Raw genomic sequence first — 26,273 nt, 5'->3', positions numbered from 1 at the left:
GGGAATGGCAGCAGCTCCCAGGCCAATAAATTCCAATAAATTATCTCCACTTAAGGTTGCATTAAAACAGCATAATATACACTCATTAGCATTTTAGCGGTACACCTTACCAGTATGAGTGTTGGACCCTCTTTTGGCCTCAGAATTGCCTTAATTCATTGCAGATTCATTGCAGGTTGCAGTACCTAAACATAACAACATAGATGGCTTCCCCTAAAGGTTCAACACTTTGATCAAATTAGTTTACTTTCCAGAGGGTTTATTAAAAGAAAGGACATTTCCACTTTAATAGGCTTTTGGTTTCCCAGAATTACTTAATTGCATTTCTCCTTTCCCACAGAACAAGGGCACTTGTTATACATACACTAGAGAAACCCAAGAGCCAACGTATCAAATAAAATGTCAGTTTCACAAATGAGTTTTTTTAAATAGATAAAGGAGGTTTGTTACATGTGGCCGGTGTTTGTTTTGAGGAGCATAGAATCACCTGATGTAGATATTGTAGAGCTTCAGGCTGTCCACAGATTTATCTCTAAGGAAATTGAACATTTGTCCAAAAGTCAACACTTACAAGAACCAAATTTTTCACTCTGTTTATATGTGATTTAGTGAAGGTTTTGTATCATTTGGCAACCAATACTTTATTCTCAGTGACTAACAGGAGCTTCAGCTTCTCACAAGTGTTGTTGTAGGCAGCAGCCATGATAATTCTTTATCACTGTGGCCAAGGAGAGTAAACTGCAATGCAGAAAATTTCCAGCTTTAAGACCAATTTATTTTCATTTTCCACTCTTATGTTTTCTTATTAAATCAAATGAAGCAAATGCAAGTCCTCAGTGCATGATCAGCCTACGCAATGCATCACAAAGTGGCCATATTTTATTTCCACACCCTGCCATAACAGCTATAAAGCCAATCTACATCCACCAGTCAATCATGAGAGACTAAACATCAACCAATGGTTTCTTACAGGAAACATAGTGACTACACATTTACATAACACCCGGCTAAATAAACAGCAGAGAGCTGCAGTGCTCAGAGGGAGGTGAGTTGAGAGATTGATAACACACACCTCCAGCTCTAGATCACAAGCCAGCTCATTTTATAATCAGTGTTTTCCAATTCCCTAGTAATGACCAACATCTCCACCACCAACACAACCAAAATTACATCTACTGCCTCTATTTCCATTAATTTTTTTTTTCTAGTGGCTTCATACTTGTTTGCATTCTTTAATGAAGGCTTTCATCACCTCCTCATGAAACCTGCACAGATTTCACACTTTCTCTGTAAAATAAGTGTGTTTCTGCAATACAGCGAGTTTGCTTGCTAATGTGACCAATGATGCATATTCTAGACACTGTGTACTGCTGCTACAAATTCCCCATGTTAATGTTAACTATTTATGTTCAGCACAAATGTTGGTGCAAAACTCAAGTTACAGAAGTTAAAACCATTCTGTAATCCACCTGATGCATGCATGTTCACGATTTGTGTGTGGCTCCAACACATTTAAGCAGCCAAATATCCTCGTTTTGTATCTACTATCCCGTTTCCATCGTATAAGATACCCAATTACGCTGCATTACACTAAGGTCAAAGCGAACCAGCAGCAGGCTAGGCGACGTTGTTGCGCATCTGGCAAAGTTATATACAAAATGTCACAATAACACTCGTCCCCTTATTTTCCTTCATTACTGGAGGGCTGTTATTACTCTTATCTTGTCTTCACACCTCCTCCTTACTGACGCATCTCTCAGAGCTCTGTCTATGCTGGCCAAGAGGCGCGCTCTCGCTTGCGCGTCCCCTTCCGTCGGCACACGGACGGGTGTCGGCGTCGTTGAGCTGTGAATGGACATTAATGGGGAATGTAATACACTTCTCTCAGTGACTGGTTTCTTCTGTCATTTAATCGCTGCAGCGGAAGAGTGGGTAAGTTTATTTTCTGCAGGTTGTGCATTTATTGAGAGACAGACTGTGTTCAGCTTTTGAATTCATGGACCGAAATTAGGAAGTACTTTCTAGACAGAGACAGATTTCTATGTGCCAAGTGCATATTAAGCTTAATTAATGTGGCATCAATATAGTCTTGGTACCCTAATTGCTTTTTGAAATGTCACTCAGATATTGCAACGCTGTCTTTGTACATGTATAAATCAAAGCAGAGCTCCCACTTTGCCTCCACCTCTGTGCAAAGCACAACTACTTCCACGCATATAATTCAATAAAGTCTGAACTGGATGTTCAAAAAGACTTAGGAACGATGCACCATCTTTACACCTGTACCTTTCTATTTTTGATAAAGTTACATTCCTTCGTTTTCTTTTCTTTTATTCAGTTTACCCCCTTCTCAGATCTAACACAGTGACTTCATAATGAGCGTGCAGTTTTAATTATATAAGAGATAGCAACAAATTAATGTACCTGCTCCTGGTACAGGCTGTTTTTGCATTGACTGAGTATTGCTTGGATCTTCGTGGCTTATCAAGAGTGAAAAAGGATGAGGAAAAAAAAATCATCTTCTCTTGAAATGTTCTTCTGAAAGGAAAGGCTCTCTTGTTGCTACATGTGTGTTTGTGAATATATAATACAGCCATATTCTCTGGCTGCTCATAATGTGCTTCACATCAGAAGGAAATTTTATAGCAGGCAATCAGGTTTCCAAATACCTGCTGGAATTCAGCTACAAGGCTTTTTTGCTGCAATGAAATAGTTCTTTGACCACCAGCAGCAGCAGCAGCAGGTTCACTGGTGTTCCTGGACCAACCCATGGAAGATCAAACCTACAACATTACATCAAGTGTGCTCAAGGAGGAGGATGATGTGTGGTAGAGACAGGCAGAGCCTTGTATGTGAAGGTAGTGTGGATGTGTTTGTGTGCGTATTACAGCATATGTGTAGGATCATGTGCTGGTATGATAAAGAGACAGTGAGGAACAGTGATGGCATCAAAGGAGTGAGAGGCTTTGCTTTTGCCTGTAGTTGTGAGAACCAAGCATGGTCACATATCTGACTGCGTGCATGTTCATGCACATCTGCAGATGTGAATGTCAATATCTTAATGGGACAATTTGGAAATATGCAACATTAACTTAAATGGCAACATTTATATCTACTAACAACATTTAAGAAAAGAGTATTTCTTCCCTGATATGTGCACATGACAGAGTTTTTTTTATGGAAAATATGGCAAGGTTAGTTTATGGTAAAGTTATACAATGACTTGGCTAATGGAGAAAGTCTGTGTTTTCAGGATATGGAAATATCAATGCTAATCGCAGGGCTTGTCTTGGCTACATGTCAGTTGGACACAGTAAATGTTCATCCACGCCTGACTTCCTGCCTCGTCATAAAGGACATAAATCTTGCTCCACTGACATTAATGTTGAGATAAGACATATGGATGTAACTCCCAGGATACTAGAGTGGTCCATGTGCACGCACAGCAAAGTGCCACGCCATCCTTCAGAAGCTTGAGGACATTATTAAGGACTCTTTCATTTAAATGCGGTGAAATATTTGAGAAGGTCTCCACACTGGGCTCTTTTTCTGGTCAAGGTGACACATTTACTTATGGAACTTAATTACAGCTGCGAAGTTATCTTGGAAAGAAAAATAGTGGACCTCAGTGATGAGTAGCAGAGTCAAACCAAGGACACATCCTGGCTCGTGATGGTCTGAGGGCCCCGGAGTAGCAAGTATTTAGTGTAGCTCATGCTAACTGATTCCTATAGATACAGTATCACATACCAGAGTGATGCTTTATCCATGTTATGCTTAACATGATACCCAGGTACCATTACTTAAAAATCCAAGTGATTGCAAAATCCATTCTAAAATTTATGTTGCAACATATACTGCAAGACAGAGTAGGATTTTTTTTTTTTTAAATATCAATAAGAGCAGTAGTACAGCAAAAGAATCAATTTTGCCTGAGGCTAGTTTTTATTGACAGTTTGTCCTACCTTATCCTTACTTGTGATCATACTTGACTCTGCAAGCACGTGTTTCCCTCATTAAATCATTAAAGCTTCATACATCTTTAGCTGACACATTTGATTTTGGTCAAAGGTAAATTTACAGATGGGAAATTTATGAGATCCCATTTTAATAGTCACAGTTTTAATAGCAATGGTACTACACTACTTCTGTGTTTCTTAACAAGGGTTTAGGGACCTTCAGGGGGGGAGGTGGGTGGGGTTGGAGAGACTTACAGAGACTTCAATAAAAAGAGAAACATTAAAAGCAAACAAAACATGGAAAATGAGCAGAATATATATATATATATAAACATTTAGCAACAGAAAAAGCAAAAAAAACACACAAAAGGGTTCAACAACAAAACAGACACCCATGTCAAACATTCTGCTAATTCACCCAGAGTGCATCACGGTATTCTGTGTGAGAAATGATAAAAGCATCCCTGCAACTTTATGTAAATCTGAATGTAACATTAATATTTCCCTTACGCTGAAAGGTAGCTGAAAAATATGCATCTGAGAAGTTCTGAGAGGCAATGTTGGTAAACTTTAGGCTGTAATCTTGGGCTGCAGGATTATTATTATAATTACTCCATAAAGGATGAGCAGTAGAGAGTAAAGCTCTATGGCAATACTGAATAACCCGTGCGTTGATGCATTGTGCTCTGAATATTTTACAGTTTGACTTTTTGCAGGCCCTCAAAGGAAACTAGCAAACAGCACGGAGTAGGTGAACTAAACTAAAAGGTGTAGCGGATGTGTTTGCTCACTACAAAAATGATATTTACCTTGTGTTCCCCTTCTGTTTATGTCATGCTCCGGTAAACTTGTTTTGTTTGCATCACAGTGGATTTCAGTGCTTAGCTGAGAGTTCTTCATCTAAAATAAGACTCTTTAAATATTTAAAAGTATGTAATATCTGTAGTTTTGTGATTGGTATACAGATAAGACCTGCTGTTTCTGTTTACACTTTGAATTATTTGATACTATCTGCAGTGCAAAAGACAGTATATCAGCAAAATAGAACATCTTATATTGTTTGTCCTGAAGGAGTATTTGTTTGCTGCCTTTTACTCTTAAATACACATGTTATCCTTTACCTGTGGCCAGTCTTTTACCTCAAAACATAATTTTATTAGGGCAATGAAGCTTTTAAGATTTCTCTTTCAGCCGATCCAAGTAAATCAGATGAGGGCTGGCACATTTTTCATAAATGTAATGGCTTAAATCGTTTTAAAGAAAGACTTCTGAGACAAGCATTATCTTGTCTTCTTTCCATTTCCCTCTGGCTCCTAACAAAGCCCAGCCACATAGCTGATGTACATCTTTTCACTGACACATGTCACAGAATCAAGAGCCTCAATCAAAACCTGTCTAGACACATCTGACCAATTGCTACCAGACAATGAAAATATATCTTGTTGAATTCTCTGTCTCGTAGCACTGCCTGTTCTAAAAAGATGTGCATTACTGCTTTCCAGCTACCTTAAAAAGTCCAAGGCCTCCCCGAATCAATGTTTAATTAATTGTCACCAGTACATGGCAGATGAAAATTCAAATTAAGGGTTCTTATGCCAACATTAGCCGCCAAAAGAAACCGAAATCTTGACAGCTCTTATTGTTTTTTTCATGGATTTTTGAAGGCGATGCTCAAAACCACGACAGCAGAGAACAAACATAGCAATATTGCACATTCTCATTTTTGTGTGTGAGGGAGAGATAGATAAGTGTGCAAAAGCAATAAAATAGCCACCTATTTACTTGATTTATTCTTAAAAATGAATTGAAGCGATTAAACATTAAATGACTTTGCAAAGGTGATGAATGCACACTCTAAAAGAAAAATACAAAATGAAAAGAAAAACAGGGGTTTGTTATTAGCCCTGAAGAGTCCATCATATGGTCAAATCTAACTCAGTGGACTCTGCCCTGGACCTTGAAAGATGGTCTCCCCCTATGGCATCTTATATGAAATTGACTCCTAATGGAACAGGGGAAAAAAACCCATAAAGACCGATTAGCGGCACCTAGAGGCTGCAATGTCCATTACACAGAGTGTTGCAAGGAATAAACAACTCATACTTATATGTTCATCTGGAAAGCTTATGTAACAATATGACTTGGTTAGGTTTGTTTTCTGAGAGCAATGCAGTAAAGAGCACAGGATCTCATATGTCCATCCATGTATTCAATTCTATTCTATGTCTCTTTCTATGCCTGCATATCCTCTGGGGGCTGCATCAAAGAGACAGCCCAAAAAGTCTTTTGGAGACCTGAAAGTCTCACAGAATCTTTGCATTCATCCCAAAGGGAATTGTGTAGCACAGTTTCCCTTTTTTCTGCCATTTCTTCCCTTTGAAAACTCAAAGCGTCACTAACTGTATCATTTATATAAATTATATAACATTCCTGTCAATAATATTATTGATAATGTTAAAAAAAAAACAGTTTTATGATGTGGACATGCTATGAAAAAGGTGAAGGCAAGCAAATGGCACTATTTGGTTCATTTTTTTAAACACATTTGATGATACACTATGAAACAGTGATGGTGATAGACGTGTTTTTATTAAAGCGGGGGTGATTGTTTGTTGGAAGTACCATATAATAAAGAAATTCACGCTGCATTTGCATTCTGCTGTTCCCTTTTCATCTGTTCTAATAGGTTTATTAAAAGTGGATCACCATTAGAAACAAAGTGCAAAGTGGCCTGTGGATAACTATTGATGCCTTTCAAAGCCTGAAAATTGCTTAAATTTGACTCTGACAGCTATCTGTGAAAACATTCCCTATCTATAAGCCTCCCGCAGGCTTTACACCTTAGTATCCGTTTGCAAAGGTCTTTGTCTATGTAAATGCAGATGTTCTTGCATGTAGTCTTCCAACTCAAATACAGCATGTAAGCCCACAGCGTTGATGCTTTATGTAGAATGTATAATGTAATGTAGAATGTAGGTAGAATGCTGTACTGTTGAAACGTTGTCTTGTACTGGAAAGGTAATGACAGCAAAATTAAAAGTGAAGAGGAAGAAACTCGGAAAAAATATTACAATATTACTTTGGATCTGAGTCAGGGACAAGTTTCTGCCCAAGTGGAGGAGTTTAAATACATCAGGATCTTACTCAGTAGCGAGGGGAGACTGAAGTGGGAGATTGATAGATGGATTGGTGCCATCTGTAGTGATGTGGATGCTGTAGTAGTCTGTTGAGGTGAAGAGGAGCTGAGTGTTAAAGTTTATGGTCAGTCTATTGGTCAGTTTATGGTCCCACCCTCATCTATGGGCATGAACTCTAGGTACTGATGGAAAGAATTAGATCACAGATTTGAGCGGCAGAAATTAGTTTCCTCCTAAGAGCGGATGGGCTTTCCCTTATCAATAGGATAAGGAGTTTGGTCATTTGGGAAGCTGGGGGAGGTGTTCTAGGAGAGATTTTAATAATTCTTGGCAGGCTTGCGTCAGTGTCCTCTGAGATGAGATGGAGGACATGGCCTGGTAGAAGGCGGTTTGGGCTTCTCTGCTTGGACTGCTGCCTTTGTGAGCCTGGATGGATGGATGGATGGATGGATGGATGGATTGATGGATTAAAAAGCAGCATGAGAAGCAATGAGATCTGCCTTCACCGTAGCAGGTGGTCAACTAAATAACAAAGAACATCCCAAACAAGAGCGCCGCACACTGTCCCCCCATGACAGTACACAGCTACAGCATGTAGACGATGCCATGCTAAGCTCTGCATAGCACCAACACACGACCATGCCGAGCACTTCACTAACAAGATGGAAAGACATAATGCTTGGCCAAACTTTTCAAGTATCTTTCTTTGGAAATCGTGAGTTCCGGTACACAGTGAAGGTGTTGTTCTAGTGGGTCAAGTGAGAAAAGAAACCATGGGAAGCGTCAAAGCACCGACAGTGCCACAGGTTTTTTGGATAACACCTAGATATAGTAGGGATGAGTGCGACTAATTAATACTAGTTGCTAACTGGCATGCTTCTGTAGTACTTTTATGTGGCTGCGTATAGTCTGTGTAAGAATAAACCAGAATATAACTAAGAAACCATTGTTTAACTCCAGTGATTAGACTGGGCTCAGTTTTATATGTTTTCTGTCTTTTTTTCTGTCTTATAGACTAGTCGACTAGTCTATTTATTTTCTTGTTTAAACTACAATAAATTAGTCTCCAGGAATTAATTTATTGTAGATATTAGTGTTGAACCTAAACAGAACTGTCATAACCAGCTTAACAAATACTGAAAGGCTTTATTGCTTTTACCCAAATGTAAAGAGCCATATTCAGCAGCGTTATCTTTACCTTACCTGTCTCTCAAGGCCTCCATTTCATGTGTCTACTCCGCTCTTGTGTTTGTGTCACACTGACACACGCAGGGAGGGAGAAGATGCAACACCAACACACAAGCATGTTATTTTGAAAAGCATATAATGCAAACATGTTTAAGGACCCAAAATACAGGGAATTTTATGACTTTATAGCTAAGCTCTAATAATTGTGATGATTTCATGTTCCATGAGCTGTCATTTTTTTTACATAGTTAAAATTACACAATAATGTAAAAATCTAGAAAGACAGATAAAAGTCAGAGAGATCCAATAAGAGCCATTACATCAAACCCAAAATTAAAAGCAATTCAAAGAATGAATAAAACTAGTGATGGAAGTAAATTAAAAGCTAAAACTTAAACATCCTTCCTAAATACATATCTGCTCAAACAGGCATTTGGGTAATGTTTGTGTACCAGTTCTGGTTTTATGTATTTATGAACTGTAAACCTTGGAGATGCAGCCAGCGCATTCCACTGTTCAGATGCCACAGCCTCAAAAGCTTCATTACCCAGGGTCCTTAGGCAAACTGTGTGACCACATACACAGGAGCTGATGCAGTATTTGCACATAAGGATGAGAATTTTAAACTTGCTCTTGAATGCGACAGGGACCAGTGAAGAGACAGGTGCTGTAAGACTGTCTGCTTGACCTAGTAGCAGCAAATGACATTGTCCCAAGAAATTGCACAATCATTGAAGTAGAATTTTCTGGCAAACCTCTGTCTTATCTGTTGTGAGCTCTAAGAAATTGTCTGGCACCTGTTTACTGACAGCATTGGAGAACTTGAGCATTTATGAACTCTAAGCTTTATAAGGTTTTCCCCTTAAGGAAAAGGTAAATATAATCAAAGTGGTATCTAATTTTAAAACTCTCTATAACATGTCTCAAGGACAGCAAACATAAAGACAATAACTGAGCTCCGCTGGACATTATAAGATAATTAGGAGGTCTCGAAGTTTAAAAAATGCATGGCAATCCCCAGATTTTTAAGATATGAAATAAACCAGTATATACCTTTGCCTGACATGCTAACCAGTCGCAAACTTCATAATCAAGAGTGAAATGCAGAACTGAGGTCAGGTAGCATTAACACAGAACAATCACGCGGATAAGAGGATATTAAAAGATAATTTAAATTCTCAGAAGAGCAGCTACAGTGCTCTCATGAGGAAAAGTACCTTTTTTCCAAAAGCCAGGCTGAATATCATCATAAATATTGTGCCTGTCTAATGCAGCAGTCTGTAGTTAGCTATAGTTCAAGGACACGGCAGGGTCTAAGCAAGGTTACTACTTAAGTAAAATAGGGGTAGGTAAATCCTGACAATGAGGGCTTAATTACTGCTACTCTAGCAGGGCCAACACTGACAAAACTTTTAACAGAGGATAGTATTAGTAGAAGAAGACTTCATTTTGCTAATCAATGGCTTCAGAGCTTGAAAGCTGATAAGTTGAAATGAGTTCTGAACAGTCATGAAGCTGAAACGTCACATGACGAATATTGCTCCTCATAACCATAACCTTATCAAGAAAAGAGTAAGGAACTTATTATAGCCATGGACAGAGAAGCATTGTAGAGAAGAGTGGGGTGATGAAACAATGTTATTGATAGGATCAAATTCAATCTAGAGATTTCTTTTATGATGCATTCAATAACTGTAAGTGGCCGGAAACGCTTCTGTCTAAGACAGCCGTCAGCATCTGTCCTCCATAGAAAAACATTGCAAAGACATTAGTCCTGGTTTTTAGTGGTTTTAGTCACACTGTCCTGCAGAATTGAACAATCTTCATTAAAAGGTTATTGCTTTGTGAATTGGGGACCCAGACAGGAGTCAAGGGGTACAGCATTTTAGTAGAGCCTTGAATGGTATGTACTGCAAGTTATGCAGCTTAAAGGGATTTTCAGTGCTGTTCATCCAGGCACCAGCAATCTGAATACAAATTTCTAATTGGCTTTTCCCTAGTGGTTTTCTTCAGTTCAGGTTGAAACATCCTCCACTTAAAAGGTCAAATAATTCCCTCTGCTTGTAGTTCAATTTCAGCTCATTTTCACCACTGGGAACACAAGTTGTGTGTCAGTTCAGGATTTCTTCATTAAGGACAAACCTGTTAAATAAATCACGAAGGTTTGATTTATTAAAAAAGAAAAAAGAAAAAAAGGAGTGTTTCCTGTGACATTACCAAAACAATGTGGCTTAATTTAGTATCCAGCTGAGTCACATTGGTGAGATTGTTTTAAAACTGAATTCATCCATCCATTCACTTAACTGCCCATTCAGTTTACATGGTCACAGAGCCTCTGGAGCATATCCCAGTTGTTATGTGGCGAGGGGGGGTACACCCTGGACAGATCACTGATGCAAGGGTGTTTTAAAATGATTGTGATTGTGATCCGATTGTGCAGCTTTTGTCCTTTACTCTTCCAGTGAGAATTGGCAGTGACCTCATCGATCCGTTCTAGCAACTTCCAGAGCTGGTAACTTTGTATGTGTGGGAGGGTTGTAGATGCAGAAATGTAAAATAATGTTGCATTATTATTTGTGTGTTTATGTGTTTGTGAGTTACACTGTAACCGTGAGTATTGTTGCTTATTGAAATGTGCATACTTCAGAGTAAGGATCAAAAAGCACAATGGATTTGTATGTTATCGGTGCGTCTCAGGCTCAAAACATGCATACTAAGATTTGTTATCTCTATCTAGTGATCCTATTTGCTAAGCTTTTATTTTGATTGCTCTGTACCGATGTACTCGAGCATCCTGATGTCAAAATCGGTCAGAGAATTTATCTTGGCAATTCATTTGTTATAACATGAAAGCTTAAACATAATGTATTGGTAGGACTGTAATGACAAGACACTTTTTTAAATACATGATGTTTCTGTTTTTGCAACTCTCTACTGCAAATTCTGCAGCCCACAGTGACCGATACAAAGTGACAATCTCAAAAAGTTTAATTTACATAAATGCCTGTTAAATCACTTTCTCCAAATAAGGTAACAAAATTGTAACTGCATCTAAAATTACCATATTTGTCTGTCGTGATGTTCCCATCAAAAGTTTCAGTCCACACACACATTAAAAGGTTTTACCACAGAGGTGTGGTAGATGAGATGGCTCTGCGTGGGTTCTCTCTGGGTATTCTGACTTCCTCCTACAGTTCAAAGAGAAGCATTTTAGGTAATTGGCTATTCTCATTTGGCTGCATGAATGGTTGTCTATGTCTCTGTGTTAGCCCTATGACAAATTTGGGACCTACCTAGTGTACCCTTCCTCTTGCCCCATGATAACTGGAAAAGGGCTCCAGCTCGCCCCGAAAGAAAATGTTTAAACTAGATGTGCAGAACAGGAGTGTAGTCCTTTTTTCATTTAAGAAGCAGTGACACTGAGCCATTAATGTTGAACTGCAGGTCACAGTTATTCAAAAACTGATGATACTGAAAACTGATATAATAAAATGACTTTTTGACCTTATCAAAGCTTCCTTTTTTTCCTGACCCCAGACATTTCGTTTTTACTAACAGCAACTATCAAATCAGTCATTTTCACTGAGAACTAAAATCTTTAAATTCAGTTTCCATTGAAATGGATAAAATACTGTAGATGTAAAACACTGTGATGACTTTTGACGTTAGCTTGAGTTTAAAATAGAAACGTATCCAACATCTTATGTTTGTTCCTGGTGTCTACTAGAGTGTAGCTGTTCAAGAAGTCCTGATTTATCTCATTCTGGGCCTTGGTACGGCCCCCTCAGTTCACCCACTGTATTAAAGAAGCTATTTTAGCTGCTATGTGTTTAAGGCCACCCTCCCTTTAAGCCAGTGTTCTTGTTTGAATAACAGGTGGGTGTGATCACAGACCCCCCCCGAAAAAATAAGTATATGAATAAAGTGAAATAAAAAGAGCATTTAGATCACTCTGGAGGGTAGGCTTTAGGCTTTACAAGGGACTGACTAATCTCTGTATTTGAATCCTTCATCTTTTTTAATATTCACATCCATCATTACACCGGTAAAAATCTGACAGAAATAAAACAGGATCCCTTTACCTTCTGATTGCTGTTACATTTAGTTCTCATATTTAAAAGGAGCATTCTTCATCTTTGTATCGTTAAAGGCAAAAGTAATCTAATCTTGTGTCACAAAAATTTAAGCTGTATCCAGAGTTGTTTTTTATATTACGTCTGAGTGTGGCGTGAAGCACAGTGTACTGTAGTACTGGTGTAAACTTCTTTTTTCAGTGTAGCTTTGAATGTAGAAGCCCAGAAACAATTACCAGTGATGTGCTCTCTGGTAAATCCAAACTAGACTTTAATAAGCAATAAAAGAAGTAATAAAAGACGGGGATATAAAATTTATTCTAACAAGCTTTGTTTTCTGTAACTTCAAAGTTTGCCTACGCATCATGAACTGATTAAATACAGCAGGAAGTGCATGTGTGTCTATAAACCAATTGATTGCTGCTGTGAGTAGACGTGAGATTCATCACATTCTTTTAAATATTTTAGCGTTTAGTTGAAAACAAAACAAATAAGCAAAAAGATTCTATTGCAGAAATATTGTTACTTACTCTTATTACTTTCCCACATTTGATATGACACCCTCCAGTCTGCAGGAAAGCCTTCTCCCACTGAAGCAGTTTAGAGCACAGTGATAGTCCAGCAATAGAACTTTGTCAGTATTTGGGGAAAAAAGTAAATCTCTTCCCTTGTTTATTCATGAATTACCAGTGATGAGACACATTTTTTTGAAAGCTGGGTTCAGTTTCTCTAGCTGCACCCAGGCCTGATTACTGCTAGACATGTGGAATACGAAATCACTTAAAAACAAGTTGTCTGACAAAGTGAAGTAGGCTAAAAGATCTCAAATAGCAACAATCAACACTCTAAAGAAACAACTGAGAAAACAAGGTTATTGGCTATCAGTCTGAGAAGGGTTACAAAGGGTTTCTAAGGCTTTGGTACACCAGCAAACAACTGTGAGAGCCATTTTCCACAAGTGGAGAAAACTTGAAACAGTGATTAATCTTCCCAGGATTGGCTAGACTACCAAGATTACTCCAAGAAAACATCAACGACTTTTCAAGAAGGTCTCAAAAGAACCACAGAAATGCAGGCCTCACTTCTCTAAGTTACGGTCAGTGTGGGTCACCAATAAAAAAGAGACTTGGCAAAAATGGCATCCATGGAGAGCTCAAAGGGGAAAGGCACTGCTAACCAAAAAGAGCAGAAAGGCTCATCTCACACTTGCCAAAAAACATCTTGATTATTCCCAAAACTTTTGTGAAAATATTCCATGGACTCTTGAGACAAAACTTTGTGAGTCCATCTGACATTAAACTAACACATCATTTTATAAAAAGAGCATCATACCAATAGTCAAACATGGAGGTAGTGTGATGGTATGGGGCAATTCTGAAATTCTAAAAAGAAAATCTCCATCACTTTGTGTCCTGAAGCTTGGGTTATGCAGCAGGACAATGATCCAGAACACACCAGTCCACCTCTGAATCACTCAAAAAAACAAAATAGAGCTTTTGGAGTGGCCTAGTCAAAAGTGGCATAAATGCTTGGCATAACTTACACAAGCCATTCATGTTTGAAAACCCTGCAGTATGGCTGAATTAAAACAATTCTGCAAAAGGAGAGTGGGCAAAAATTCCTCTACAGAGATATAAAACACTCATTGCCAACTACTGCAAACGCCTGATTTTACTTTTTGCTGCCAAGGTGGGCACAACCAGTTGTTAGGTTTAGGGGGCAAACTCTTTTTTTTCACATGTAAGTTTGGATAGATTTGATTAAATCAACATTTAGAAACTGCATTTTGTATTTGCCTGTGTTATCTTTGTATAATATTGAAATTAGATGATCAGAAACATGAGTGTGACATGTGCAACAAATAATAAAAAAAAAAATAGCAAAAAAAAGAGATAAGAAAAGGGTCAAATACCTTTAGACAGAGCCATATATGGAGTATTTTCACAAATTCACGTTGCAGCATGACAAAAATACAGCCAGAGCCACGGAGAACAAGCAGAGGAAGAATCAGGAGTCCTGTACCAGATGGTGTGACTCCCGCAGGGCCCTGATCTCCACATTACCTAGTCAGTATGGCATTAAATTAAAAGAAACTGAGACAGGATAAATCCACAGAAGAACTGTGTTAACTGTGTTGTCAACTATTGAGAGAAGCCATTGCTGTTTTAAAGGCAAAGCGGGGTCACAATAAATATTCATTTATTGAGGTTTTTAGCAATGTATGTAAATAGAATAGCCATTATACAATACATTTAAATTTTATTATATATTTTACATAAGTACATATCCACAATTGATTTCCCATATTGTAAATTAGCACTGTTTTTATACTAATACCAGTGCCATTTCCAGCAAGAGCAATACTTAAAACTCCAAAAGCAATCCAATGAAAAATTAGCCAAAGTCCCCTCAAATTTCACCCAAATTACTTAGTACTCTTCAGAAATTAACCCTAGTAATTCACCACTCAAAACTCTGTAGACTGCAAGAATATGTGATTAAATATTCTAGTTTTTTTCCTGACTTGCTTGAAAATGTGTTTTGAAAGCTTAACACCTTAGAGTTATATAATTAATCATAGTAATTTTAAACCCCCTACAGCTATGTCAACCTTTTGATACTGTATTCAGATTTTAAAGCTGCATGCAATATAATTCGAGGCTTTTTCACCTTACAGTCTCTAATCACTCGTCTGTTTTCAACAGCGAAGAACATGCAGCTTGAGTCAGCAGGATGGAAGTTTCAGTAATTTCATGTGTTTCTGACAGTATATTACTAATACACACATCAATCTCTCAAGAAATGTGTCTATAATAGTCATACATAAAGTGCACAAATAATTTTACATTTATTTATTTATTTATTTATTTATTCATCCACTTCTGGTACTTTAGTAATAGATTTTCATCATCTCCTTAATTAGGAGTTAATTCATGATCTATAGGAAAAACAAGAATCTTATTGAAATGATTGGTCAGTTTTCAAACCAATTCTCATGTTGTCAAAAATGTGGTTTCCATATTTTTAGTTGTGCTGTTGTAATAATGTACATTTGACCAAAAAATGTCAATGCCTTTAATTTAAAAAAAAAATGTAAAAAGTCAGTATGAAACAAGTCAAGACTGCCATTATTAGAAAAAGGACAACATATCTTTAAATAACTTACTTCCACATGAACACTTTTTTCACAAAGACTTCCCATCACTTTAGCCATTTGCTTCCAATCTCCCACCCGGTCCATTTAAACTGTGTCGTGTTAGAAGGTAACTCTTGCAGAAATAAATGAACACTGGCAGAGGATATTAGCTCCTGCTGGTTTGAGGAACTACGAATGAGTTACACTTGGATTCATTTCATTTGGCTGATTATGCAGTATTACAGCTACTTACCAATTATCTAAATATAGATATAGATTCAGTATGCAGATGTGGCAAAGTGTTCACAAATTCATAAGCACTCTTTAAAAGCACTATTCCCTTATTTCTCACCAGATTAGTTGTGCAGTGCAGAAAATAGCTTGAGAGATCTTAGAAAAGGCTCATCCCCACCAGGATTCAAAATAAAAGCCTTACATGGTGTTTTACTCAAGGGTATAGGCAGGAACTGATGTGGTGAAATTGTAGACTACCTCAAAACTTAAGGTGATAACTGTGGCTGTAAAGTTAAATACAAACAAAATGTGTTTAACCTCTTTAACCATTAGGGCTGTGCGACATTTATCGTCCTGACAACGATATATAATCACAAAAAAAATGACATTTTCTGTAAATTCGGTGAATCTCGGGCAACTCGACTTGCGTGAAGTGTTTTCAGCTGGGCGTCGTGTACCTGGAGTTTAGTGTTACATAAGTTGAAATGGCCGCAATTTTCTTTGTGAGTATTTATTACACGGCGTGCTGCGGGGAAAAGCCTGTTCTAAGGTTTTTTGGGGTTTTTTTAGCACCTGACGGCTCTTTTTAGCTTCTCATGCGTAAACACTCTACATACTACTTCACGTGATTCAGTTTATTTTGAAAAATCTCAACAGAATCTATTGTGAAAGGTTTATGTGGAAAATAATATAAGCTTAATATAAAACGATAGACGTTTTCATATCGTCATCCGATATATCGTTATATCAAACAGCCCTATTAACCATGCTGACTAACTTTAAATTTATCTGACCTTTCATTTAAAATATTTTTTTCAAGGCTTAAATGACTAAAAAAAAAGTAATTTAAGTCACATGAATTTTAAAATTTTGTACTGCAATAAAATATAATAATAATATATATTTTTTAAATGTACAAAGACGCCAAGTAATACTAAGTCTTCTGTAGTTTGTAAATATAATCAACACATATATCAAGTTTAGGATCCAGAGCTGATGGGACGAAAGTTATCACACTTCAGTCATCAGTTGGCAACACATTAACAATCACAATTGCAGTGCTGTACTTTCCTCTCTAAATGCAATTAAACCAGAAAAAGAAAATGTTTAACTGCTTGTATATTCTTTTAGAGTTTTCTAATCTTGCTTTTCTCCACAGTGTGATAAGTGAAATAAGAATAACGTTTTTTCCTTTTTTGTTGTAACTACTCACCAGTAATGTTTACTTTTTCAATCAATGCACTCATCAGCTCAAATAACATTTGGCTCTTCAGCTGTAAATTGATGAGAGATAAGCACTCTCGTTTCCTGGCAGTAGCTGTAGGCAAATCCACTCACTGGCCACTTCATTAGAACTTCACCAGCACTGTGCTGGATGTCTGTTTGTCTTCAGAAATGCCTTAATTCTTTGTGGCACTGATTCAACAAGGTGCTGGAAACTTTCCTCACAGATTTTGGTCCATATTGACATGATAGCATCACACGGTTGCTGCAAATTTACTGGCTCCACATCCACGATGCAAATCTGTTCCACCACATCCCAAAGTTGCTCTTTTGGATTTCTGATCTGTTGATGGTGGAACAAAAAAAACTTTGAGTTTATTTGAGTTTTGTGATATTGCACAAGTTTTCCTGCTGAGAGCAGCCATTGGAAGATGGATATGATGTGGAGAAGAAGGCATGCATATAGTTAGTCAGCAACAAAACTGTAGACTGTAGCATTTAACTGATACTCAGTTGGTATGAAGGAAGGGTGGCAATAAAATGTTCCCCACATTTTTCCACCACCTCAAACCTAAACCACTGATTCAAGGAAGGATGGATCCATGCTTTTGTGTTAAATTCTGACTCTAAGATTCAAATTTCACATGACACATTAGCACAGACAACATTTTTTCTGTCTTATATTCTAAAGTTTTAGTGAATCTATGTAAATTTTAGCCTCAGGCCTTTTGTTCTCAATAGTCAGGCGTGCCACCCAGTGTCGTCCTCTGCTGAATTAAATCTGCTTCAGGGGTGGATATATTGTATGTTCTGCATATTTTGGTTTTAACAAGTGATTATATGAGCTACAGTTGCCTTCCTGTCATCTTGGAGCAGACTGACCATCCTTCTCCGACCTCTGGTGTCAATTTTGGCCTGCAGCTCAAAGGACATTATCGCTTTTTTTGCACCATTCTCTCTGAATTGTAATGATGGTTGTGTGGAAAACCCCTAGTGGATCAGCACTTTCTGAAATGCTCATAGCAGCCCTACTGGCACCAACACCAACAACCATGCCATGTTCAAAGTCATTTAAATCCCCATTCTTCCTCATGTTGATTCTCAATTTGAACTTCTGCAGGTCGTCTTGAGCTTATCTACATACCAAGATGCATCAAGCTGATGCCATGTGATTAGTTGATCAATGAGCAGTTGAACAGGTGTACCTAACAAAGCCTCCATTAAGTTTAGATTTCTCTGAAGTAAATAGTAGTGTCAGTCTTCAGTTTCTGACATTAAATCTAGGAAAAGAAGTATTATCCCCCACATGTCCTCCTGTTTACTTCCTGTTGTTGTATTAATGAAGTGCTCAATTTAGGTATGTTATATTACACTGCATTCGCTTTACCTCACAAATTAATAACAGTGAAAGACTCACCAAAATGTTTCCTTCAGTAACCTTCTGATTTGGATAAGGACACCAAGGAGGAGGGTTGGGCAGACAGGGTTGTGTTGCCAGGATCTTCAGTGATGCTGACAGAAAATGCTGTAAATTGTCATGCAGCCTTGTGTCGCACAGACATTTAACCGTCTGTGTGCAGACCGAGTGGCCCCACATGGGCCCCACGCTGCAATGTTTACTTGATATGGATGCTCAACAAAGTATTTCAGGGTTATTCTAAAATGTATATATAAAAAGAAGTCCATAATTTACACTTTAACTTCCAAGCCAGCACTTCAGAAGTTGAACCTGCTATACACTGATGACATAATATATTTCACATATACACATATCACATATATATTCACACAAACACTTAGACGTGAGTGTGTGAATTATATTTGCAAGGCCACATGTTCATGAATTGTCCAATGAAGGAGTAGATATATGAGGTACTTTAAAGTGGTAATATACACAAATTATTGTACCTAGCAGTGTATTTTGTTTGTGTTTCTAAAAAAAATGTCTGGAGGTGATCTGTAACAGTGAACACCCAATAACCAATATTGCATTACCTGCCAAATGAAATGAAAACAACAGCAACAAATGCACTACAGCAGCTATATTTGCCTCTGGTGAGTGCTGAACCAGTTCCATCAAATTAAGTCCTCAGTGGGCATCTTGCCAGGTAATACATCTATCTCCATGAAGCAGGTAGGGAGAGCTGCCGGTGACATGGTGTGTATCCGCTTGTGTACAGAAACCCACGAGACACATGGAGGACACAGGTCAGTGAGTGAGAACACTGCTGTAAAATGGAGATGACAGTAATTTTGTGTACTCAAAAAAAAAATCAATGAATTAGATCACATTAGTAGCTGGCACAAAATGTCCTTTAGTCATTGTCATTTATATCCTGAATGTTACACTTTTTTTTTACTGGTATTCTTTTATCTAAATAAAATAGTCTGTCACTTGATTAAAAATAAGGCTAGCATATTAAGAGCTGTTTAGTTCAATGCTCTAAACTATACAGGCTGCGCCCAGCAATGCTGTCCAAAGTCTGCCGGGATAGCCCCGCCCCACACCTTAGTAAGTTACTTTATCATTATAATGTTGTAGTGGAAAGTATTTTTCTGTCGCAGAATGCTAGAATTAATCTTTTAATTTTACTTTTATTCGACTTAGAAACAAATAAACAAACAGCAATAAAAGCAGTAATTAATCTCCTTAGACAGTTTTCTTTGCAGCGTTATTTCTGGCTAACTCTGTCATTTACCTCAACCCCAAAATTAAACAGATACAGCACAAGAAAATAAATAAACAGACAGATACTGCTCTGCCCTCATAGTGATTTATTTAGCATCTTTCCAGAGCTGTCAGTCACACAATCTGGTTTTTCACAACTCTCATCCTTCACAACAACGCTTGGCAGCTTGATGTCCAGCCTGGGCCAAACTGTGTTTTAGAGATTGTAATCCACATGGTAAATGCAGCTTCCATAAACCTGTAAGAAGAAAACAGAGAGAGAGTGAGAAGAGAAGAGAAGGATTGAATGTCAGAGGAATGACACCTTTTTCACTGATTGCCATCCTTAAAAGTTGATGTTTGTGTGTATACATATAGTATACTGCCCTGACTGTTTTGGTTTGTAAATGCTTTTACTGTATGTCTTTAAGTATTACTGAAAGACTGTGGTTAAGATTGGATTATACTGATCTCTATGACATCATCTGTGAAAGTCGGAGAACGATTTTGGCGTGGTTCTGCTTTGTCAGCCTCGCGGTGATCAGCACATCCTGAATGTAGTAGACTGCAAGAGTACAATAATCTTGGAGCACAGTTTTATATAATAATTGAGTGCTGTGTAAATCGTCCAACGTTAGCAATTGTAGAGACCATTAAAAGTAACTTTGCAGTGCTTGGGTGTCTTCTATCATATCGCAACTTATCCATAATGTATAGACAGAAAGTAAATAATGAAAATAATGCAGCAACAGGGCAAAAAAATGTATTAAAAAGTTACTATATAATTTTGAAACAGTGTGGCTGTGATACAATAAATTAAGTTCTTTCTGCAGTTTGCTGTTTCTACAGTTTGCCAAATTCAAGCAAAGGGACTGGTATTTTTTTTTTTAACAAAGCAGATCAGACTAGATTCATGCTGGCTCACTGGAGCTTATCTTCAGATGGCCTCGGACTGAAAGCCTGTCTTATAGAACATTTAAAGGCAAAAGCAGATGTTTTCTTTGTTGCATATAATAACTGGCTGACACTGTTTTTGCATACGTCAACCGTTGTGCATGCACAAAGAGATGCTCATACTGTATGTCTAAATATACATTTGTGCACAGACACTGAAAAAAATAAACTATTTTCAGATGCACAGCTGAAAATACGGCAGTGCTGTAACACAGAGTGCGACAGAAGTGCAGCAGTAATTATCATTTATCTAACTGCACAGAGTAATCTGCATATTAAGTACTGTTAGGGTTTCTTGCAAACTCATCCATGGGTAAATGGGAAGGAGTATACAATTACATCATTAAGCAGAGGAAGGTAATTTCATTGCCATTAAAGACTGATATCAAAGGTGTGAAGGAAGTAGAGACCATCTTGTAATGGGATTATACCAGCTGCGATGCAAGTGAGTTTTCAGACCACAGTTTAAAAAAAATATACAGTCATGTGAAAAAGAATGTTTCCACAAGACCCTACGCAGTCCTGTGAAAAATTAAGTACGCTCTTATTGCTTCCATAGGAATTAAGAAGAGAAGTAGCAGCCAGGCTGACAATCAAATGATTAATTAATTAATTAAAAAAGGGGGGTTGAGCCAAAATTCTTCCACAATGATTGATTAAAAGATTACTTCACGTTAATGTTACTAAAGGTGGTATAACCTCTTGACTGCACAGATTCCTGTGAAAACGTTCTTTTTCTCATCACCGTATGTTGAATTTACTAGACAAATCTAGTTTATAGGGAACGTATCAAGAGGACAGAGGATAAATTAAGGTTCCTACTAGTGCCTGGGGACATTAGCTACTCTATATTAAGGAGTCAAATCGCCCACCCATCATTTTTTATATCAGCTACACACCTGTAAAGTTTCGTGACTGTGTCTTGCACAGTTGTGGCAGTTTCATTGGACAAAATCTGTCCATAGTTAATCAAGATTTACTTTCAGTCAGTGTGGCAAAATTGGTTTTCTCAAACTCTGTTTCAACAAAAATGAGGTGTACACAATTTGTCAGAAAATAACTATAGTTCATAAGGGGTTTGTGTCAGTGTGCTTTATCAATAGAAATCTGTGCTTATCTTATGCAGTAAAACAATTACACTAAGCAGCAGTGGCACAGTCTGACTAAGGGATGGCCAGTGCCCACACCTTGGAGGATGCTGCAGTTGAAGAATACTCATCGCACAAGCCTGCCTCTGCACTGTTCTTAGTGAATTTCACCTACATATTATATCTTTATGGGGATTTCACCTACATTACATTACAGTATGGCACCAGTAAGGGCTAACTATGGACATAGTAAAGACATATTTGAAAATATTTTGTGCTAAGTCAGTAAGACTGAGGTATTGTGAACTGAAATCTCTTATCTCATTTACTTGTTATATAGCCTTGCCACCCCACTCACCCACCCACAGAGCCCCGGACATACCGCCTGGGAATCGAACAGTCTCAATAGAGACCTGACAGTCAGAGTTTGGCTGCCTCTGCTGATTACCACATTAAGTGAAAGTACTGTACTTCTTGTGTTTCTATAGCAACAGTTTCCACTCTCGTCTTCAGGATACTGAGCAAGTGGTGAAGGAGAGCTGCAATGACAGCCAAATCTATGCTTTTTAATTTAATCACAGTGGCTGTTGCTAAATTAATGGCATACCGTTACACATTGGGTACATACCTGCAAATAGGGCTCCATTTGGACTGAAGTTGCTGATCTTGGTTACAACTCTCTGATTATGCTGCTGGTGCTTTTTTATGTTTTACAAAACTTTTTAATCACATTAATCTTAAAAAGCCTTGATAACAACATATACACTAAGAAGTCATAACTTGAAACATAAATTAATCATATTAACAACCAATGAACTGAACCAAATTACTGTAGTAATCATTGGTGGTACCATTTTTGCATGTTTGTACATGATTATGAGTGCTTGATAAGAATGCAACTTAACTTTTTTAGGTTCGTGAAGGTTCGCTTCTTATCAATGAGGCTTATTCAGTTTTAAAACAAATAGCCTAGAGTCTCAGGTAATTCACTGTATTTACATTAAAAAGTGCTGTGTCTTGAAATGTATCTCCACTTTTTTGGGGTCTTTTTTTTTCTCTCTTTCAATATTCACCTTTTTCACATTTCCATCTCCCTCTCCTTGTGTCCCAGGTGTTGATGAGTTGATAACTGACAGAAGTGATGTGATAGCAGGTCTGCCAGGCAAGACAGATCAGAGCAGACTGTCTGCTGCACAGTGAACCACCTGGATGCAACACGTTACAGCATAGACAGGTAGGACTGGAGTAATATATATATAATGAAGGATTTGGACAGACTTTTGTGGGCAAGGCAGCTGTTTCTCCGAGCTTTCTCAGCCAAATAATGTTTCAAGACCCTAACAGACTTTAATAGCATATTTTTAATTAAAAGAAAACTGACTTGATTCATTTTGACATCTTTAATTTATGAAGTCCAAAAAGCCAGAAAATTGACTGATAGTTCAAAAGAAAAAGAAGAGGTGGAATAATAGTGCAAGTCTTTAAACTCCGTCAGAGATTGTAGCCCTATCGCTTAATAACAATTAATATATGCAGGCAAAAAATAAATTTAGACTTGCGCAGCCTTTCTTGAAAAGGAATTTAATAAAATACAATTTCCCCTAAGCCCCTTTGATGTCTCACTCTCTTCATTTTCTCTTTGCTTGCAGAATGGATTTCCCCAATTACACTGAAGGGGTGTTTGCCACAAGCAACGTTAGCAGGAATGACTCACTGGAGACCACTGAACTTCCCCCTAGTGAAATCCTACTTACTATAACTCTGTCTGTGCTGGCCATCCTCACCACATTCTTCAACTGCCTGGTGATAACAGCTATTGCAGTCACTCGCAAGTTGCACCACCCAGCCAACTACCTCATCTGCTCATTAGCAGTGACTGACTTACTGGTGGCTGTGCTGGTCATGCCCTTCAGTATTATCTACATCCAGAAGAAGAGCTGGGTCATGGGTCAGGTGGTGTGTACCTTCTGGTTAAGTGTGGATGTCACCTGTTGCACATGCTCCATTCTGCATCTTGCTGCAATCGCCATTGACCGTTACCGGGCTATCACAGACGCGGTGGAGTACTCACGCAAACGTACAGGAGCCAGAGCTGGTGCAATGGTGGCAGTGGTGTGGCTCCTGTCCATCCTCATCTCACTCCCTCCTCTACTGTGGCAACACTACAGTGGCAATGATGACCATGAAAATGAGTGCATCATCATCCATCCTCACATGGCCTTCACCCTTTATTCAACACTCGGAGCATTTTATATTCCACTGCTGCTCATCCTCATCCTCTACTATAAAATCTACCTGGCCGCTCAGACCCTATATATGCGGAGGGAGGCTAGCCGGGCTAGCCGTCACTCATGCATGACCAATGGCAGCATGATCCCCTCTACCTATCCTGCTGGAGATGGTGATGTCGATGGCGGGCCTCGAAGTCCTGAGCCTGTAAGCCCACCGGAAAAGTCTTTCTCTGAACCCTCAACAGAGGAAACTCCACGTGAACGGGTCCGTGTGTCTGTAAAGGCCTTTAAGTGCAAGTCACGACGGCACGAGTCACGCAGTGAATCACGTCGTAGTCAGTTATACCAAGGACCTCGAATCTCGGGCTCACGAGAGCGCAAAGCGGCATCCACGTTGGGGTTGATAATAGGGGCCTTTGTCGTCTGTTGGTTGCCGTTTTTTGTCAAGGAATTGATTGTCAACACCTGCGGTTCTTGCAGTACTTCAGGGGAAATGGCCGACTTCCTGACATGGTTGGGCTACCTTAATTCTCTGATCAACCCCCTGATCTACACCATCTTCAATGAAGACTTCAAAAAAGCCTTCCAAAAACTTGTGAGGTGCAGTCATTACCTCTGATGATTATTTATGCATGATCAAACCTGCACATCATCTATATATGAGAGGAAACAAAATTAATGGCTTCAGGTCAAAAATACTGACTGAATAACTGAGTTATTATGTCTGAAAAACAATAATTTAAAAGAGCAAAAGGATTGATACTGGAAAAGAAACTTCATCGGCCACTTCAGCAGCCTAAATGGCACTGACTCAGCAATGAGATGGTGCGAGTTCCCAATTGAAAATCAAGTCCTGCTATTTATAGAAGAGCCTGAGACCTCATTGATGTTAATTGGAGTACGTAAAGGGACACTGAGAAAATGTGCCATCACTGACCTTTTTTGAGGCCTGAGTTCTGAGCATTAGTGATCAGCCCCATTTATAGGTCTTGAAATAGCTGACCATTATGTCTGTTCCATCTAATGACCTCCCTTCTGCCGAGTCCACGCTGCTGGCTTAAATATTGAACATGTGTAAAATACCACAGTATACCAAGTTGTTGCTTTTTGTGGCTGTGATGTTATGAAAGGTGACTTTTTTCTGACTGTTGCAATGATTGTTAGCAGAACTAGTATATATTTAGCCCTGCAAAACATTCCAAAATATTAAACCACCATTGATAGATGGTTTGACCTTCTTGTAAGTTAATGGTACTGGCACTGGCTTCATTTATTTGACAGTCTAAAAAGACATGGGAAGATATGGTCTAACTTTCGTAAGATTTCAATGCCTGAACTTAACATATAATATTTTAAATGTTTACAATTAACAGCTTAAAATGTAATTAAAATAAAGAAAATGTTTTAAGATCTAGGGCTAAGGCATACCATAAATAACACCAAAATACTGGGGGACCAACATAAACTTGACCCTAACACTTTTGAAAAGGTCTACTGTTACAGGTTATACAAAGCACTGCCACTTTTATTGATTTTTTAACATCATTTGATTATTTCCTATGGTATTTATGTATTATTTATCTAGTGGAACCAACACCCCATCTAGCTTCACTCCCACACCATAGCTAGCATTAGATTAATTGAAGGTGAGAGTCACTGGTGGAGAAATCCTCATTACACTACTCCCACTCAAATACTTGGAATAGAACTACTATTTCTTTATTGGTTTCAAGAGGGCACATGATATGTTGATGGATGTGGATGAGTCAAGTGTGAGGGTGTACTGTATACCAATGAGATAATATAAAGCATTCCATAAACTTATATAGATCTCTGACAGTATGACCAGTCTGCTGTTTCTTCCTTTGTTTTTCACTGACTAAATAATCGATAATAAATGGTCCACAGCTGAAATTTTGTTCCTGTTCTTCTCCGAGTTAAGTAATTGTTTAAGGAAAGTGTATCAGCATATTCCCTGTATGTATGGAGAAAATGGTAGCAGGAATACCAATGATAAGCTGTATGTGTAAATTAATGTTATTATGCTATATTACATCAGTCTGCTTACTGTTTAATGTGAATAGAGTGGATATTTTCCATATTTTGATTTGATGGTGCCCCCTTGTGGCAAGCAGAAAGACACTCTGGTTGGTTAGTACTGTCTTTCACTGCTACAGCAACGAGATTCATGAATCTGAAAATACTGCTCACTTAGTCTCATCGGTCAAACAAATAAAAGTAATTAGAAATAAGCATTGATGTGCAAGTTCTCTCTGTCTCAAATGTTTGTGGACAATGTATTTACTTCTATCATGAACACTGTTCATGTCATGATGAAGACCATGTTTAAATGTTGCCTAAGCATAGGAAAGAAGATGTTT

The 26,273-nt window shown here is 38.1% G+C and overlaps 2 protein-coding genes across 2 annotated transcripts in view; one reads left to right on the top strand and one right to left on the bottom strand.

Moving 5' to 3' along the window:
* The first annotated feature begins 1,787 nt into the window (after positions 1-1,787).
* Positions 1,788-26,163, top strand: htr1fa (5-hydroxytryptamine (serotonin) receptor 1Fa). Its single transcript, XM_005451956.4, has 3 exons — positions 1,788-1,932; positions 22,773-22,895; positions 23,311-26,163. Exon 3 carries the CDS (start codon positions 23,312-23,314, stop codon positions 24,509-24,511), a length of 1,200 nt encoding a protein of 399 aa, XP_005452013.1. The 5' UTR covers positions 1,788-1,932; positions 22,773-22,895; position 23,311; the 3' UTR covers positions 24,512-26,163.
* The window catches only part of zgc:152951 (uncharacterized), a 29,610-nt gene continuing 23,100 nt past the window's right edge, over positions 19,764-26,273 (bottom strand). The window contains exon 12 of the mRNA XM_025903618.1: positions 19,764-19,878. Coding sequence (XP_025759403.1) covers positions 19,837-19,878 — 42 coding nt within the window. The 3' untranslated portion in view covers positions 19,764-19,836. The remainder of the gene's footprint in view (positions 19,879-26,273) is intronic.

This window comes from Oreochromis niloticus, linkage group LG16 (genome assembly GCF_001858045.2).
Source record: "Oreochromis niloticus isolate F11D_XX linkage group LG16, O_niloticus_UMD_NMBU, whole genome shotgun sequence".
NCBI classification, from domain to species: domain Eukaryota; kingdom Metazoa; phylum Chordata; class Actinopteri; order Cichliformes; family Cichlidae; genus Oreochromis; species Oreochromis niloticus.
Note: the sequence above shows the minus strand (reverse complement) of the source record. Positions and strands in the feature narration are given on the sequence as shown.

What these genes read in the sequence shown, in the direction of transcription:
- htr1fa (XM_005451956.4), top strand. Translation starts at nt 23,312, where the DNA reads ATGGATTTCCCCAATTACACTGAAGGGGTGTTTGCCACAAGCAACGTT.